At 52.2% G+C, this 15,192-nt stretch overlaps 1 protein-coding gene across 1 annotated transcript in view; it reads left to right on the top strand.

Annotated features, from left to right (window-relative positions):
* Positions 1 to 14,701, top strand: part of LOC133340683 (trichohyalin-like) — a 158,609-nt gene extending 143,908 nt beyond the window's left edge. Inside the window, 6 exon segments of the mRNA XM_061549082.1 lie at positions 1,996 to 2,155; positions 2,449 to 2,550; positions 4,166 to 4,252; positions 5,439 to 5,601; positions 6,693 to 6,781; positions 13,530 to 14,701. Of these exon segments, the coding sequence (XP_061405066.1) occupies positions 1,996 to 2,155; positions 2,449 to 2,550; positions 4,166 to 4,252; positions 5,439 to 5,601; positions 6,693 to 6,781; positions 13,530 to 13,601 (673 nt within the window). The 3' untranslated portion in view covers positions 13,602 to 14,701.
* Positions 14,702 to 15,192: the final 491 nt, after the last annotated feature.

Raw genomic sequence — 15,192 nt, 5'->3', positions numbered from 1 at the left:
TACAGGAGCAGCAGCAGGTTTGCCTTTGACAGCTGCATAATTGAGTGCATTTGTGCACTCTTCAGGAAAGTCATAATTGCTGTAAATGCTAGCGGTTAATTATCTTGTTGCAGTTGTCGCTGGGAGCGGTCTTGCAGAGCGCTCGCCCGCGAGTGCGTGTCGGTGTATTTTTAGTCTCCGTAGTTCTGCTGACTTTTTTCGCGATGTAATTTACATCCCTCCACCGAGTCCGGAAAAATTATTTCCAGTTCAGAAAAACGTTTAATTTCCTGTCTTCCAGTGTGTCACAAATGATGTTAATTGATGGTGCCGAGTAGGGACACGCTTTTGTCTTAAGCCTGCGGTGGTACGCTTGGGCGTGGTGGGTGGAGGGGGCAAGGAGGGACGATTTGATTCTGAAACCAATTGCGCTGTCTACCAATTAATAGCTGACGGGAGCCGACCCAATTTTCTTTTGCCAAGATCCCAGTCGCAGCAGCAGGTTCTTCGTCTTGGAGCAGATCAAGCCCATTAACGCATTGCACATCTCCCGGTGCCCAATCAATGAACTATTTGTACTCGGCCCAGCTAAATGGGTCTCCGCCCCATTAGACCGGCAAGCCTTTGCGACTCGCGCTGTCAGATCTGCTTACGACGCGTTGGGTGCGACTGCCAGTGGTCTCTCAATCCCTTTGTGGCTTGGAACGAACAGTGTGGTAACCTCCGTGGGGGAATATTTGTACACAAAGGCCAATATAACGGGGTGATTTTTTTTTTACGTAGCCTTCCCGACCCGAAATTTGAACCAAAGGGCGCGTGGGGTTATTGGCTTAGCCCGTTTTGGGCTGAGTGAGTCACTCTTTATTGATGTGCCTGTCGGGCAGCAGCTGACCTCAAGAAACCATTTTTTTTTGGGGCTTCTCCTTTAAGGGCGGTTCGAGGTGCGAATTAGGAAAAACAAATTGCGTGGTGGTGGCGGTGGAGGTGGTGGAGGTGGTGGAGGTGGTGGAGGTGGTGGAGGTGGTGTGTTGTCAGTCAGCTGCATCCAAGGCAGAGCTCGCCCCCACAGAAGATGCATCTCGTAACATCTCATGTGCTCTGAAAAAGGGCCATTGCCCAAAACGTCATTTATTGTGTGCATTTTCCTTCCCCTTTAGGGTGACGGGTTCATGACGAATGCATTGACGTTTTGGTTGTTGTTGTTTGTGGCTTTTGTGCACCACTGATAACGTGGCATCGCACAAAACAAATGTTTATCTGAACGGAAAGCAAAGTGGGCCTCTGTGCGAGCACCAAATATCAGTGGTATAATGCTCGGTCACTCTCAATGCTCAATCGAATGCTCACAATCTGGAAAGATCCTCGGGAAAGGAAGGAAGTTCGCACAGATTGTTGTTTGGGTTTTTTTTGTTTAAGACGCGCTGCGTCATGGTTATAGAGCTGCAGTCAACACACAAAGTCCATTTATAGATGTACTTATTCCTTGAATGAAATTTGTATCTTAGTTTACGTGATCATTGTTTAATCGGTGGAATTTTGGCAGGGCCATATTTTAACCAAAATGCCCGTAAACACACACTTACATTTACGACAAAAAAATCAATCGTGAATGTGTCCTGAACTGCTGTTACGTTGTTTATGTGTGCGGTGTGAGCAGTTGCGCGATGATTCGCACCCTGCACTGTGATTCCGGTGACCTGGGTTCAAACCCCCCCACCCCAGCCAAACGGATCGCAGCATAATTCCGGTGGCAAGTGATAGATGAACGTCTCCTTAGCGCTTCCCCGTAGGTTGACTCGGCCTTAAATATAGTGGGGTGGGGGGGGGAAGGGAGGACAAAGGTTGGCAGGTGCCAGTGACTGACCACTGCACCACCCCATCGTGCGCCGTGCTGCCGGCTCGATTGGCTGCTCGTGAACGGCGTTTTTAACATCCCCGTGTGTACGCCGATGCTAAGCTGCGGGTGGGCGTCCGTGTGGTCTTGTGCTTTGTTTGTTGCTGCTGCGGCGCATGCAGGGAGGAGATGATGTCGGTCCAGCGTGAGATCGAGGTGCTGTCGGAGCAGTACTCCCAGAAGTGCCTGGAGGGGGCGCACCTGGCCCAGGCCCTGGACGCCGAGAGGCAGGCGCTGCGGCAGTGCCAGCGCGAGAACCAGGAGCTGAACGCGCACAACCAGGCACGTGGCGCCGGCACCCCCCCCCCAGACACCCTCCCCCCCACCAGTCACATGACTATGACACGCATCACGTGCCTACGAACACGGGTCATGCATGCCTACAACACTTGTCACATGCGTACAACACGGGTCACACCTTTCCACAACATGGAAACCCGCATGTGTACAACACGAGTCGCACCTCGGTTTAGCGGCCGTTGGCTACGTAACGGTGCGAAAGAAGTTCAACGTACGTGCACACAAACACACACACGCGCTGACCTTGGGCCTGCCACACTGCTTTCCTTTGGCAGGAGCTCAACAACCGCTTGGCGGCGGAGATCAGCCGGTTACGGGGCCTGGGCAGCGCCGATGCGAGCGGCTCCCCCGTCACGCAGGGCGTGTACGAGCTGGAGGTGAGTCGTCGGCAGCGGTTGCAGAGCGGTGCGTCGGTTGCGGCCGTCGGCCTCCACCGCCCTCCCATCAATCGTCCCCACGGGTGTGACTCCGGGAGCGAGAAGCGGTTGCGTCCTCCTCCTCTACTGGTCGTCGGTTGGTGGCTCCGTTTGGCGACGAATGGGGAACCCATCGGCCAATGCATGGGACGTCTCGCCGGATGTGGGCGAACTGCCGAGGGCAGGCGCTCGTTGCGTGGCGCGCAAGCGTGCCCTGTTCGGCGTTCGCCACGTGCGTCAAATTAATTCGCAATGTGTCGTTGCCCCTTTGCTTGTGAATGGAGACGACGGATGTAAGTGCACGAGGAGGAACCCCTAGGGCCTTTGTTTGGAGGGCATTCCACGGCGTGCCGCTTTTCCCCCCGTGTGTGTAGTGAGTTGGTTGTCTCATCTGGGTCACCGATGACTCTGCGCAGAATAACGCGTTGATTACGCACTTAATTCGTCTGAAGCCCAGCTCTGAATGTTCAAATGTCTGTCTCACCAATGTGACGTGTATGTATATATGTTGCACTTATTTCGCACCGCACATATCCAAGCGTGCTAATCGGAGGTGCGTACTCTCATATGCAAAGCGGGTGGGAAAGTGCTGCCCTCTAATGTGTGGACCAGAGGTCGCTTGAAGGGATCTCGAGAGAGAATAAAGACCCGTTTAGTCGGTTACCCAGATAGTTTTCAACGGGAGGAGCCCATCCGGTCCAGTTCCCTTGGGTCGTTAGGATATCACAGGTAGCTCTGTGATATCCACTTACCGTGGGCCTCCTTTTCATAAGCATGAAGGGACGCTGCACTGTTCTGCGAGAGATCCGAACGGACGCTACGGGTCGTGACGCCGATCGCACGAGAGAGAGAGAGAGAATTGGGCCGGGGGGGGGGGAGAGTGAAGGAGTAGAATGGTATAAATTGGGAAAACCGCAGGACTCGGGAGGGAGGCGCCGGGCCCGTCCTGGCGTAATTATCCAGCAGCGTGCACCGGTGGCGGCTGCCATCCCACCTCGAGAGAACGAGACGCGGGTGGCGTGAAAATCGCACCCCGCGCGTCGGGTCTGTCGTCATTCATTCACTCGGTATATCCGTGTTGATTAAGTTGTCGGCTTATTTCGATGCAAGTTCATGTTTACGCAGGTCATGTTTATGCGACTCTCGTGTTCGTGCACGAGGCACCCGGAATAGCACTGTGCGTGCCGCGGGGCATCGGAGCTCCGCGTTGTATGTAATTGAGGTGGTTTGTTTTTTCTGTCTCGTCTTGCGCCGATATTCGATGCAATGAGAAGCGCGTATTTATATATTTTTACTACAACTGCAATTTACATCGCAAGCCAAAAGAGGGGAGAATAAACACGGCGGTTGGAATTTTTTATTTTTTTGTGGTGGTGGGGGGGGGGTTGGGTGGGGAGGGTTGTTTTGATGGCTGTTGGTGATGACAGCGATGGGTTTGTTTAAGGTCAGGCGGTATTGTGCGGTGGAACCTGGCCCCCTCTCCCCGTGCCGCCGTGACCCGGCTTGGGCTGACGCCGCGAGCCACGCTCTCGGCTGATTGATGCGCTCGGATTTTCTGTCTGTTTCTGGTTTCCAGGTCCTGCTGCGCGTTAAGGAGTCGGAGATTCAGTACCTGAAGCAGGAGATCAACTCCCTGAAGGAGGAGCTGCAGACGGCCCTGAGGGTACGTGTGGTCCCCCCCCCCCCCTCCCCAACGGCTGGCATCAAAAGGTCGGAAACGCCATCGGTGATGAGCTCGCACTGAGAGTTGAGCAGGAAAGGGCCCGAACTGCTGCACCGTTTATTACGGAAGGCAGCTTCGCTTTGGCGTCGATGCCGAATAGTGGATGTGGTTTTACGAGGGAAAGCGATGTGGTGAATTACCACGGTCGGTTGTTCATCTGGCAATTATGAAGTGGATACTCAAGGCCATGTGACATAATGTGAAAGAGAAGGCTAATTTCTGCAGTGTCGCAGTCAACATCATTAAATATAAAGTAACTCACAATTTACTGCTCCTTAATAAATAGTCTCAGGTCTCCCCTTGCAATTGTTATATGTAGTCTTCATATACTCTGAATTGTTTCAAAATAATGTCGTTCGTGTATCCATGAAAGCCTCACCGAGTCTTAACACTCTCATTGGGGAGTGTCCTGCGCCAGGATGTTTGGCCAATTCCTAAGTAATTTTTGTTTTTAATCATCTCGCTGTTTGTGAGATTTCTGCTGATATTTGTAACGAAAGTCGAAGAGCCAAACTGCCACACAAGGCAACACACGGCGGTGCACACCGGTGGGCATTGCTGGTGATGGCAATAAATTAGACCGCCTGATCTCTTCTGCAGCATCTCTCTCCCTGCACATGCCACATCAATAATAATAAAAAATAATACATAGTATTTTTATATAGTGCCCTTCACGCAGGAGCTTCTCACAGCGTTAATAACAATCATTGGTACATTTTATATTTTTGTCATTGGGATATCACAAAGCTATCGTGCAGGCGCTATGTTTCACGTGCGGGTATCGTCTGCGAGTATTACGTCGCTCTGTGGTGTTACCCAGTTTGGTGATTAGACCTGCGCTCCTCGCCTGCTCGCTCGGCATGCACACGGTCTTTTTGTCGAACCATTCCAGATCCGTGGTGCTGGCTTATTTAGTTCCACATTCGTATTTTTTTTTTATTAATCCCACGTTTTGGGAACGCATCGCCAGTGCCGAGCGCCAATCACACTTGACGTCGCTCGGCTCCCAATAGCCGACGAGACCGTCTGCGGCACGCATTCACGGCGGGTTTTGGTCCGGAACGAAAAACGACGAAAGTTGCGGGAAATCCGCTCGCTCGCTCACTCGTCCCTACACCGCGCGCAGGACAAGAAGTACGCGGCGGACAAACACAAGGACATCTACAAGGAGCTGAGCTTCGTGCGCGCCAACGCGGAGCGGGACATCGGCCGCCTGCAGGAGCAGGTGGAATCGCTGGCCGAGGCCCTGGGGGACCGCCAACCGCAGGAAGGCAGCCGCGCCGGTTTCGGTGAGCGTCGTGTCCCCCAAAGTCAAAGATCTCCCCGTGTGTAGCCTCTACCAGACTCTTGGGGGGCAAGTGCTGTTAGTGAGCAGCACCTACGAAGGCCGGCACGGCACACACGGGGGTGGGTGGCCAGCCTTTGTCTTCCCATTGGCAATGTTTAAACCCCCCCCCCCCCCCCCCCACTCTGCCACCCCCCCCCTCCCACTCGTGTCGGTACAGAACCCCCCATGCTCCATTCACTTGGCTCCATCTCACTCCATTCCCACTGCTTCCTCACCTTCTCTGCCTCCACAGCCAGGGGTGTGGGGGGGGGGGGACTGTGTTGAGGTCAGGAAGCAAATTGTCTTCGAAAATCGACGTTTTATATATTTTCATGGAATATTATTGGAAGTTGGCTTTGCCGTACATTCTTCAGCGACGAGGAAAGCGCTTGTTATGCCGACTGCGATTAAGGATTGAAGTAATACAAGCTGGAGACGCTGGCAAAGTCAGCGCCGCGACCACATCCCGCAGCGGCGAGCATGGCCTGACGGACACCCGGCACCGTTGGCCTTGAGGCGATGTTCTGTGGTCTGACGCTGGTGAGACGTGAGGCCATCAAGAAGGCTGTCTCCGGCGTAGGCCAATCGGTTTCAGAGACAATGCGAATATTATAATCGGAGCATGTGGCTTTGCATGTTCACCACAAGCACTGCGTGTGGTTAATGCAGACTTGATTCCTTGCAAAAGGTTTCTATTTGGTGTTTGAAAGGGTAAAAATCTATTCTTATTTTCGCATTAGTATGAATGTGTGGTAACCCTCCACCACCACCCTACACAACCGGTAAGGTTTGTCATGTAAACAACGCGCCAATTACTCACTACTTCAGCCCACCGGTGTGCTGGAGAGTAAATCAACAACATTTACAATTTGAATACGACGTTTCGCTGGTAATTACATCCAGCATCATTGGCCGATTTGTCAGAATACTTAAACGATCTGACCCAAAAACCTTTATTATGAATAATAAATCGGTCTCAAAAGCCTACGTGTTAAACTATTCTTAATTTTTCATACACGATGCGTTGTGTGTGTGCGTGTCGCCCCTCCACAGACATCATGAAGTCCAAGAGCAACCCCGACATTCTGAAGCTGGGGCGGCCGTCCTCCAGCAAGCGGGCCGATAGGGCCCTGCGCTCAAAGGTGAGCGACCGTGTGCCGTCCTCCCAGCGCACGAACCTCGTCCAGTAGGAACGCGGCGGCGGCAGCGTGGCGAGACGCACACGCGCGCCCCCACCCCAGGGGGAACACGACGGTCGCGGGTCGTCGCTTGCGTCGCTCCCGACGCCCAAGACGGGAAGTAGATAACGGCGTGACCCTTGACTTGACTTCTCAGCGGTGAGCGCGGTCGCTGGCCGGACGCGCTTGCTTTGATGGAAACGGTCGGGTCACTGACTAACGGTGATAATCATCGTAACCGAAGCTGTTTGAAAGAGCAGCCGTGGCCATGCAATAGAAGCCTCTTCTACTGCCTTGTTCAGTGCTGTGTGGGGTAACTTGTTGCATTGTGAAGCTCTGTGCAACTCTGGGATGCGTACTTTGTGTCTTGTTCTGACCGAATTACAAACTGCCATTGGTGTGTCCAGTGAAGGAGGGTATGCTCAAGAGTCTGCCACGTGAAATATCCTTTGGCTGTGGACCTTCTTCTGTTCATTGCAGAACACGTCTAAATTGAAAGATAACTTCTTCCGAACCGCTTTTTGCACCTCCGATTAGCACGGTTGGCTACGTACAGTGCGAAAGAACTTTCAGCATATGTATGTACGTATGTACGTACGTACGATCTGTGTGTGCAGCTGCCTTAGAGAAATTTTGTGTATTGAAAAGAAGTTTTGTGGATCGGATTCAGTGATGGTGTGTGCCGCGGTGCCCATCTCAGTCGCAGCTCTTCATTCTCCCCCCCCCCCTCCCCCCCAAACACCCATGCTGTGCGTAAAACCACTTTGCGCCGCTCAATCGTTCGTCGTGACGGGCTGTGTCGGGAGATCCCCGCAGTACCGGTGCTGTCCGTCGAGAAAGTTTGAAAATGTACATTTTTTTGTTTACATCATGACCGCCGTCCTCCGTTTTGAGGTCGTTCTAAATTGAGAAATCGGCCACCGTTTCGATGCGAGGCGTTGTGAATCCGCCCACTCGGCGGTTAGCGCAAGCACGAGTGAAAGTTAGCGCCGGTGACGGCTGCGAATTGGCATGGGGCGGCGTGCGCGTGAAACGCAACGAGACCCAGGAGAGGTGGTGGGGCCCGGAATAGCGGCATAGCGGGTGGCCTCATTGGGTCGGGTGTGAGGTTTGGGTCGATATGTTCCACCAGGGCTCCCGCCCCCCCACAAACTGCCCCCACCCCCCCCACAACCATGGCTCATTAACATCTGCTTGCTACCAAAAGTGCCAACAACTCGTTTAAAACGGAGGCAGCGCTGACTGAATTGTAAACACGTTCTTTGCGATCCTGAATGGAATAATGTGAATGAATAAAGGGTCGCCCGCAAAAGGGGGTCAACACTTAACTTTTCTCAATTGCCTCCAGGAAATGATCGCTTTTAAACAGGAGGATTAAACAAACAAAAAACATTCGTATTTTTTAAACAGACAACGACAATTCGTGGGTTCGTGTTGAACGTTGGCGGGGCAGGGCTGAGCCACCCGCCGCGTGAGCTACGGAGAGTGAGACTGCCGAGTTGGTTCCCCCATCGTGAGCTCCGAGCGATGGGGGGATCCCCTGTGCCAGGCGGTTGTGTGCGGTCGGTCAATAGATCGGCAGGTCTCACTGGTTGGGGTGGGGGGCAGGGGCACCTGCAGGTGTTGTGTGTAACTAGGCGGTAAAATGCATCATTCTCCGTGCTCATTCGGCAGGTATCCATCTCTGGCGGGGATTGAAGTCTGGCGGTTGCCAATTCCATTGTGATTGTGCTGAAACGGATCATTGCAGTTTGCGGGTCCAGGGAGATTAGGAGGAAGGAGGGAGCAGGTGCAGGAAGTGAAATGATTAAAATTTTACCTTCGGCGAATCAGTTTTTATAAATGTTTAATCTATGGCGGAAATATACTTTTCATCCCTTTTTATTTCTCTTGTAAAAAATGCATCATTTTTTCGCTCCCTTTTATGCCTTCTCCGAGTCTAATCGTGCGCTTAACTTCTCTCAACGTGTGCCCAGCACCACGCAAGCTGGGCGCTCAAGGCAGACGCATTAGGCAGCGGCCACTTGAATCGGAGCCTGCTTAGAATTGACGAGAAGTATGACTTCTTCGTTGAACGTTCAATCCGGTTAAATCAAGAAATTGTCCTTCACCGTGATGAAATATTTAACACATTTTCTGCAGATTTAAATTCACCATAATTGTAAACTGCGAATAAACATTGACGCGGTAAATTTCGATTTAAAGCTTTCGTGACTGCAGGGATTCATCTTCTTGGTTCTTTCGGTAAAGTCACGTAGAAGGGAAATAATAAAATAATAAAAATAACATTAAATAATTCTCACGACGTTTCGGCCACAACGCAAGCAGCCGTCCTCAGGTGAAGAACTGGTCTGTCGGAAAGACGCTGACGTTCTCAGGTGAAGAACAGGTCTGTCGGAAAGACGCTGACGCTGTCTTTCCGACAGACCTGTTCTTCACCTGAGGACGGCTGCTTGCGTTGTGGCCGAAACGTCGTGAGAATTATTTTATATTGTTTTATTTTTATTATTTTATTATTTCCCTTCTACGTGACTTTACCGAAAGAACCAAGAAGATTGACGCGGTAATTAGATTTACAATACTTTTTTAAGGACGTGACATTTTTTTGGTACACTTCGCATACATTTATTTACGTAAATCCAATAACATTGCACGCTGCCACGGTAGTTCAGAGGACAGATGTTTCACTGCCAAGATAATCATGCTTTTTTCTCGGTATGCATTAATTCACATTAGGCCATCTTAATGTTATCCCGTGACTAAAACGTATTCATCACCGCTGTCCTGTGACGTTATGCACGCACGGGAGTACAGATTCAAACAGCACTGAGATGCATGTCCTGCGAAGCACAGCCTCGCATGACAGCCAGCATGAAATCCTACAGGGAGATGCGTTACTGTTTCTCACGTGCGCACACACACACACCCGCGCCACGGTGGCGAGATGTTAACTACCTTGCCTAGTATGCAGGAGGTCGTCTGTTTGATCCCGACCCTGACACCTGCTGTATATTTGGAGTTTGTGGTATATCTCTCCCCGTGGTCTCGTGGATTGTTCTCCAGGTCCTCTGCTTTTTTCCCTCCACATTTAGAAACATGCATTTACAGTAGTTGGCTGCTATAAATGTACACGTGGTAAGGCACTTTGTTGACCTGTCATTTGTGACCAGGTCGCTTCCGAAAAAGATCTACATAGCTCAGTGGGCCTTACCTGGTGTGTAAAAAAAAAAGTAAAACACATCTTGGAAGCACGGCGGTGTTACGTTTCCATTGAGCGCTTTATGTAACGCGACGATACCAGCGATCTGCAACAATATATATTTGAATCAATTCAGTCTTATTATCCTGCTTTTATTTGGATTCCTTTGAAGCCCTGTCCGGCATGCGGAAACGTTGCTGGAACGTATTCAAAGTGCACAGTCGGCCGTTGTTTAAATTTGGCGGCGCGACGCAGCCCATGCGATTTGATCACGGGGAAATTTTGCACCCCGAGTAAAAATTTCAGGGCGCCGGCGACAGCAGGCTCGTTGCAACGAAGCCTAAAACAGACGCGGGCGGCACGCCACGCCAGCGTGTCGTTACCCGTTATTAGCAGACCCCCAAACGTGGCTTTACTGCGGCGCTGTGGCCTTCCTGCGTGAATGACTCATTAAAGAGTGCCGTGCTCCACAAGTACACCCAGCACCACAGTGCTTGGCGGTGGTGGTGGTGGTGGCTGTGGCGGTGGCTGTGGCAGTGGCTGTGGTGGTGGCTGTGGCGGTGGCTGTGGCGGTGGCTGTGGCGGTGGCTGTGGCTGTGGTGGTGGCTGTGGTGGTGGCTGTGGCGGTGGCTGTGGCTGTGGCGGTGGTGGTGGCTGTGGTGGTGGCTGTGGCGGTGGCTGTGGCGGTGGCTGTGGCGGTGGCTGTGGTGGTGGCTGTGGCGGTGGTGGTGGCTGTGGTGGTGGCGGTGGCTGTGGCGGTGGCTGTGGCGGTGGCTGTGGCGGTGGCGGTGGTGGTGGCTGTGGTGGTGGCTGTGGCGGTGGCGGTGGCGGTGGCGGTGGTGGTGGCTGGGCTCTTTGATTGGCGAAGAGCTGCGTCTGACGTGATTTTTGCACGGGCACACACCTTTCGGTCGCTCGAGTGTGACGCGACCCGGTGGCTCAAGACTTCTCTGATGGTTGTGCGAGCACACCCCCCCCCCCCCCCCCGAAATTATAACTCTTTCTCGAGATGCGATTGCATTGACACGCTATGTCAGTTTCAAATTCCTGTTGTCTGTCACTGAGCGTATGCAATTTGGCGTAAACAGGGCAACAAACATTTACCAAGTGCATTCTCTATGAATGCGCTGTAAATGTCGTGGATCTTGGCTGTCTGAGCATTCCCTCCTTGATATAAAAAAAAGCAAAACAAAAAAGCGCCGCGTGCACAACGGCGGGGGGGGGGGGCAGCAGCCGCTGTAGCCGCTTGGCGAAGCCCTTCGCCTTCTCGCGGTTCCTGCCGATGATGGTGGACTGAGCTTGGGGCTGTAACGGTTGGGAGCTTTGCTACGGCCGAGCTGTCTGCTGGTGGAGCCGGGGAGCGCGCTGGAAGGAACGCCGCCCTCCCCCTCCGCTCCTCCTCCTCCTCGATGAATGTCGCGCTGTGCATTTGACAGTAACTGCTGCTCTATGAGACCGTCTGTAACTGTGGGCATCCGATATGCAGGTTTTTACCCAAAAGTAATTGTTTTAAAGCACCGGTATGTACATGTATACGTGTATGTAGATTATAAAGTGCTCTCGAAATGCGAGATCAAAACCAGTCTGTAAATTTGAACTCTCTGTCATCCAGTTGAATGTTCAAAAGTGCAGTCTCTTAAATGTTTTGCGGTGGGTAAAACTGTTGTGGGATGCCCCGTGTGCGCGTACGGAGGCCCGTGCAGGCTGTTGCGCTAATCTCGCCGTGACGTGTTTGACTCTGCTCTCTCCGTCTCTTCCTCCAGTCAGTGGTAGAGCAGGAAGTGGACTGGGACAGCTATCTGTCTGTAAGGCCCATAGGTAATCTCTCTCTCCCTCTCTCCGTGTCTCCCGTCATTCCCTCCCTCCCCTCGTCTGCCTCCATCGTGGGGTGGAAGAGGTAGCCCTGGAGCATTGCCCTGCTTGACCAAAGCGGCCGCGCCACTTGGCACGACCGTGACGAATGTTACACGAGCCTCATGCCTCCCGAGCGATGATCGCGGGGTCCAGCCTCCACGACGGCTCGTTCGTTGAGGAATCTGGACACCCGTGTGCCCCTTCCGGCTGCAGTCCCGCAATCATTCGTTGGCGACGCTGCGAAATTGGCACCTCTGCAAATCGTCACCTCTTGACGCTTTAGATCGAGACGCCAAAGCGCCATTCATGAACGCCAGCGTCGTTTTGGCGCAGTCGCTCAAAATCACCGCAAGCGTCGTCACGGCCTAGGTCATGGCTACCGGCGTCAAGCCCCCCTCCCCCCCCCCCCCCCCACCATCGTCGTTTCACCGCAGATGTTGCCGAAGCCATGCATTGTTTGTCCCAGGCCATTTAAGCTGCTCCATTTGGGCTTTCCTTGCCCAATCTGCGTTTGTTCTTCCCACCACCTCCACCCCCACCCCATGATGAAGTTGCTGAAATAAGTGGGGAGTCTGCATTGCATGCCTCTGTCGGGATGTGCTTATATTAACGCGCCTCGTGTGTGTACTCGTATGCATTCCTACTGCTGCTCTGCTGGCCGGAACATTCAGTTGTGTTCAATCGAAAGCCCGATTTGCGTGACTATGCAGAAAGCCCGTAAGGTGTAGCGTATGGCCTTGTTTGGCGTTTGAAAGTAAAAAATGTATCCACCGATTAAGAGCGACTGAAATGTACATCTCAGCAGAGCAAGCATGAGGTCTGCCCACCGCGTTCCTTTGCAAGTTCCACTTCATTTCATTGTCTCAAACTCGGCATCTTCATTTCTTCTTCTGTGCATGCAAAAAACGCTGCTGCGCTTGTTACGCACGACTTGGGGGGTGGGTCCCGAGCCGACGTTCGTCTCGAAAGATGATGATCTTCCCAAAGTGCGACAGCGGGAGTTTGCATGACCGCTCGCTCACTCGCTCGCTTCGGTTGAGCAGGCACCCCTGACTTAGCATTGGCCAAGTCCAAACCACAAAGCCGCCCCTGCACTTGTCCCGGAAACATGGATAACTTGCACAAGTGCTGTGGAACTATGACTGCGTTTTTACGTGACCATAACCACTTGGCGGATATTGTCTTTCGCCGCAGGCACTTCTATTACACCCAACGCAAAATGTTGCGTTGGTCAGCTTAAAAGTTACCGAAGAAAAATATCTTTTGCACGCAGATGTGTTTTGTTGTTGCTCATAAACACGAGGCAATGGCAATGCATCTCATTGAAGCAGTGGTTAGGAGACTTTGCGAAGCCGGACTTCACCCAAACACGTGTGGGTGCTTAAATGAACACGAGCGGGTCTGTGGGTACCTGGTAACCCCCACCCCACAGGACCCAGCGCTGAAACACGTGCTGCGTTAACTATCGGAACAATTACATTCTTGGGTAGACTTCCAATGACTGCCCACCTCTCTTCTGCTCTCTTCACCCAACCCACCCCGATCATTGTGCGTCTACCGAAATGTGTGGACCCTCGCTCGCTCGTTTGCTCGCTCGTTTGCTCGCTCGCGCGCCGCTCACCGCCGCTCACTGTCTCTTGGTGTGTCACCTTTCTGCAGAGCCTAAAGGAAGGCCTGACTGTTCAGGAACGGATGAAGCTTTTTGAGCACACGGAAGCGAAGGAGTTCTGAGCGGCGTCACTTTGCATGCACACGTCTGTATATACTCGTTTTCACCCCTTCTCCTCCTCCTCCTCACTACCCCCAACCCCGGCGCACGCAGATCTGTGGGGCATAAACCACGAGGAGCGCACCGTGCACCGCCGTCCCCCCCCTGTCCCTGCCCATCGTCTTATGCATAGTTAGCCGACAGACAGACCAGCAATATAAAGTGCTGCATTATAAAAGTCTGAATCTTCTTAAAACGCGCTGTGGCCGAAGCATTAGCCCGTGGTTTGTAATGCACGAAGCAAGCGTTGTACGCTCTCACTTGGCTGTAAATGCGATGCGCATGCAACCCAGGTACCCCGCCTGCACTTGGTGAGATTTTTATTTCTTTAGGAGGTACCCCCTTGACCCCCAACCCCCAACCTCCCTCTGCTACATTTAGTGAGATCGTGAGCCCCGTTAAGACGTCATATAATGCAGAGAAGCGACACTGTGAAATGGTACTACGTGTGTATATATATGTTGCTTTAGAGAGATTAGTTAGGAGTACGGTGGGGAAAGCGGCTGCTGCGTTAGGCGTATGGATGAGGGTTAGCCGTGTGTCGTTACGCGTACCGCGAGTGTTCGTGTTTAAAAAAAAAAGTTCCACCCCTCCCCTGCCCCCCCAATTTTATTACTTCATATGGCAGCAACCCCCCCCCCCCCCAACTCACTTCACACTACAGAGACGAGACTTAGGTAATGGTCGCACGAGACGAGCTACTGAGCTGTAATGCTTGAGATGCACCCTTTTCCCTGTTCACACCGTATTTATTGACCAATTGTGTAACCCATTTTTTTGTTGTAAGGTCACTGAAAATTCCCACCGACTGGACGTCGCCCGTTTGACGTTGCTTTCCCTTCGGGTGCGACGCCACTGTTGATCGGCGGAAACTTAATTTGGATAAAAATAAGCTCGCCTCGCTTCCGACGTGAAAGCAAATCATCGAGGTTCGATCTGTAAAACTAGCGGTTTTGGTGGGTTTTTTTTTTCACTGACCCTACCCATTTTTAGGCTCTTCACACTAGAGAATCCAACCAGTTATTTGTAAATACAAATAACCATTAAAGTATTTTTGCACCTACAGTTGACTACATTTCATTCTTGTTATACTTGTTGCCAGCAAGCGGGCTGGTTGAACGCGCACGCAAGGGGAACGCTTGTGGTTGTTGGGGTTGGTGATGTGGCCCAACAAGAGTGGCTGACAGTTTGAATCCATTGGCTGCACCCTGGTTATTACCGCAGGTGGTGTAACAACCATAAAAATTACGACGTGCCGTCTGCTTCACAGTGGGCGTTGAGAGTATTTGAAACGAGTGGGATGTCGATGTTATGCATAACAATCGTCACCCCCCGCACTCCCCCCTATTGCGACAAGCTGACAAGGACCCTCCGAAGAGTCATCAGACTTGGTGAGGATTTCCTGGGTAAACTAGCGCAATAGGAATGAAATTCAACGTAAAGATAAGAGCTCTTGCACATTGCTCGATGTGCCTTCCTCAAATATTGCAACAACAAATGTTGGGCCAAAGTAATAACCCAGTTGTGCCCAGCGTTGTGCTGTTTTTGTTGATG

Source organism: Lethenteron reissneri, chromosome 10 (assembly GCF_015708825.2).
Source record: "Lethenteron reissneri isolate LAM-NWPU_2019-01 chromosome 10, ASM1570882v1, whole genome shotgun sequence".
NCBI classification, from domain to species: domain Eukaryota; kingdom Metazoa; phylum Chordata; class Hyperoartia; order Petromyzontiformes; family Petromyzontidae; genus Lethenteron; species Lethenteron reissneri.
This window is presented reverse-complemented; position numbering and strand designations above follow the sequence as displayed.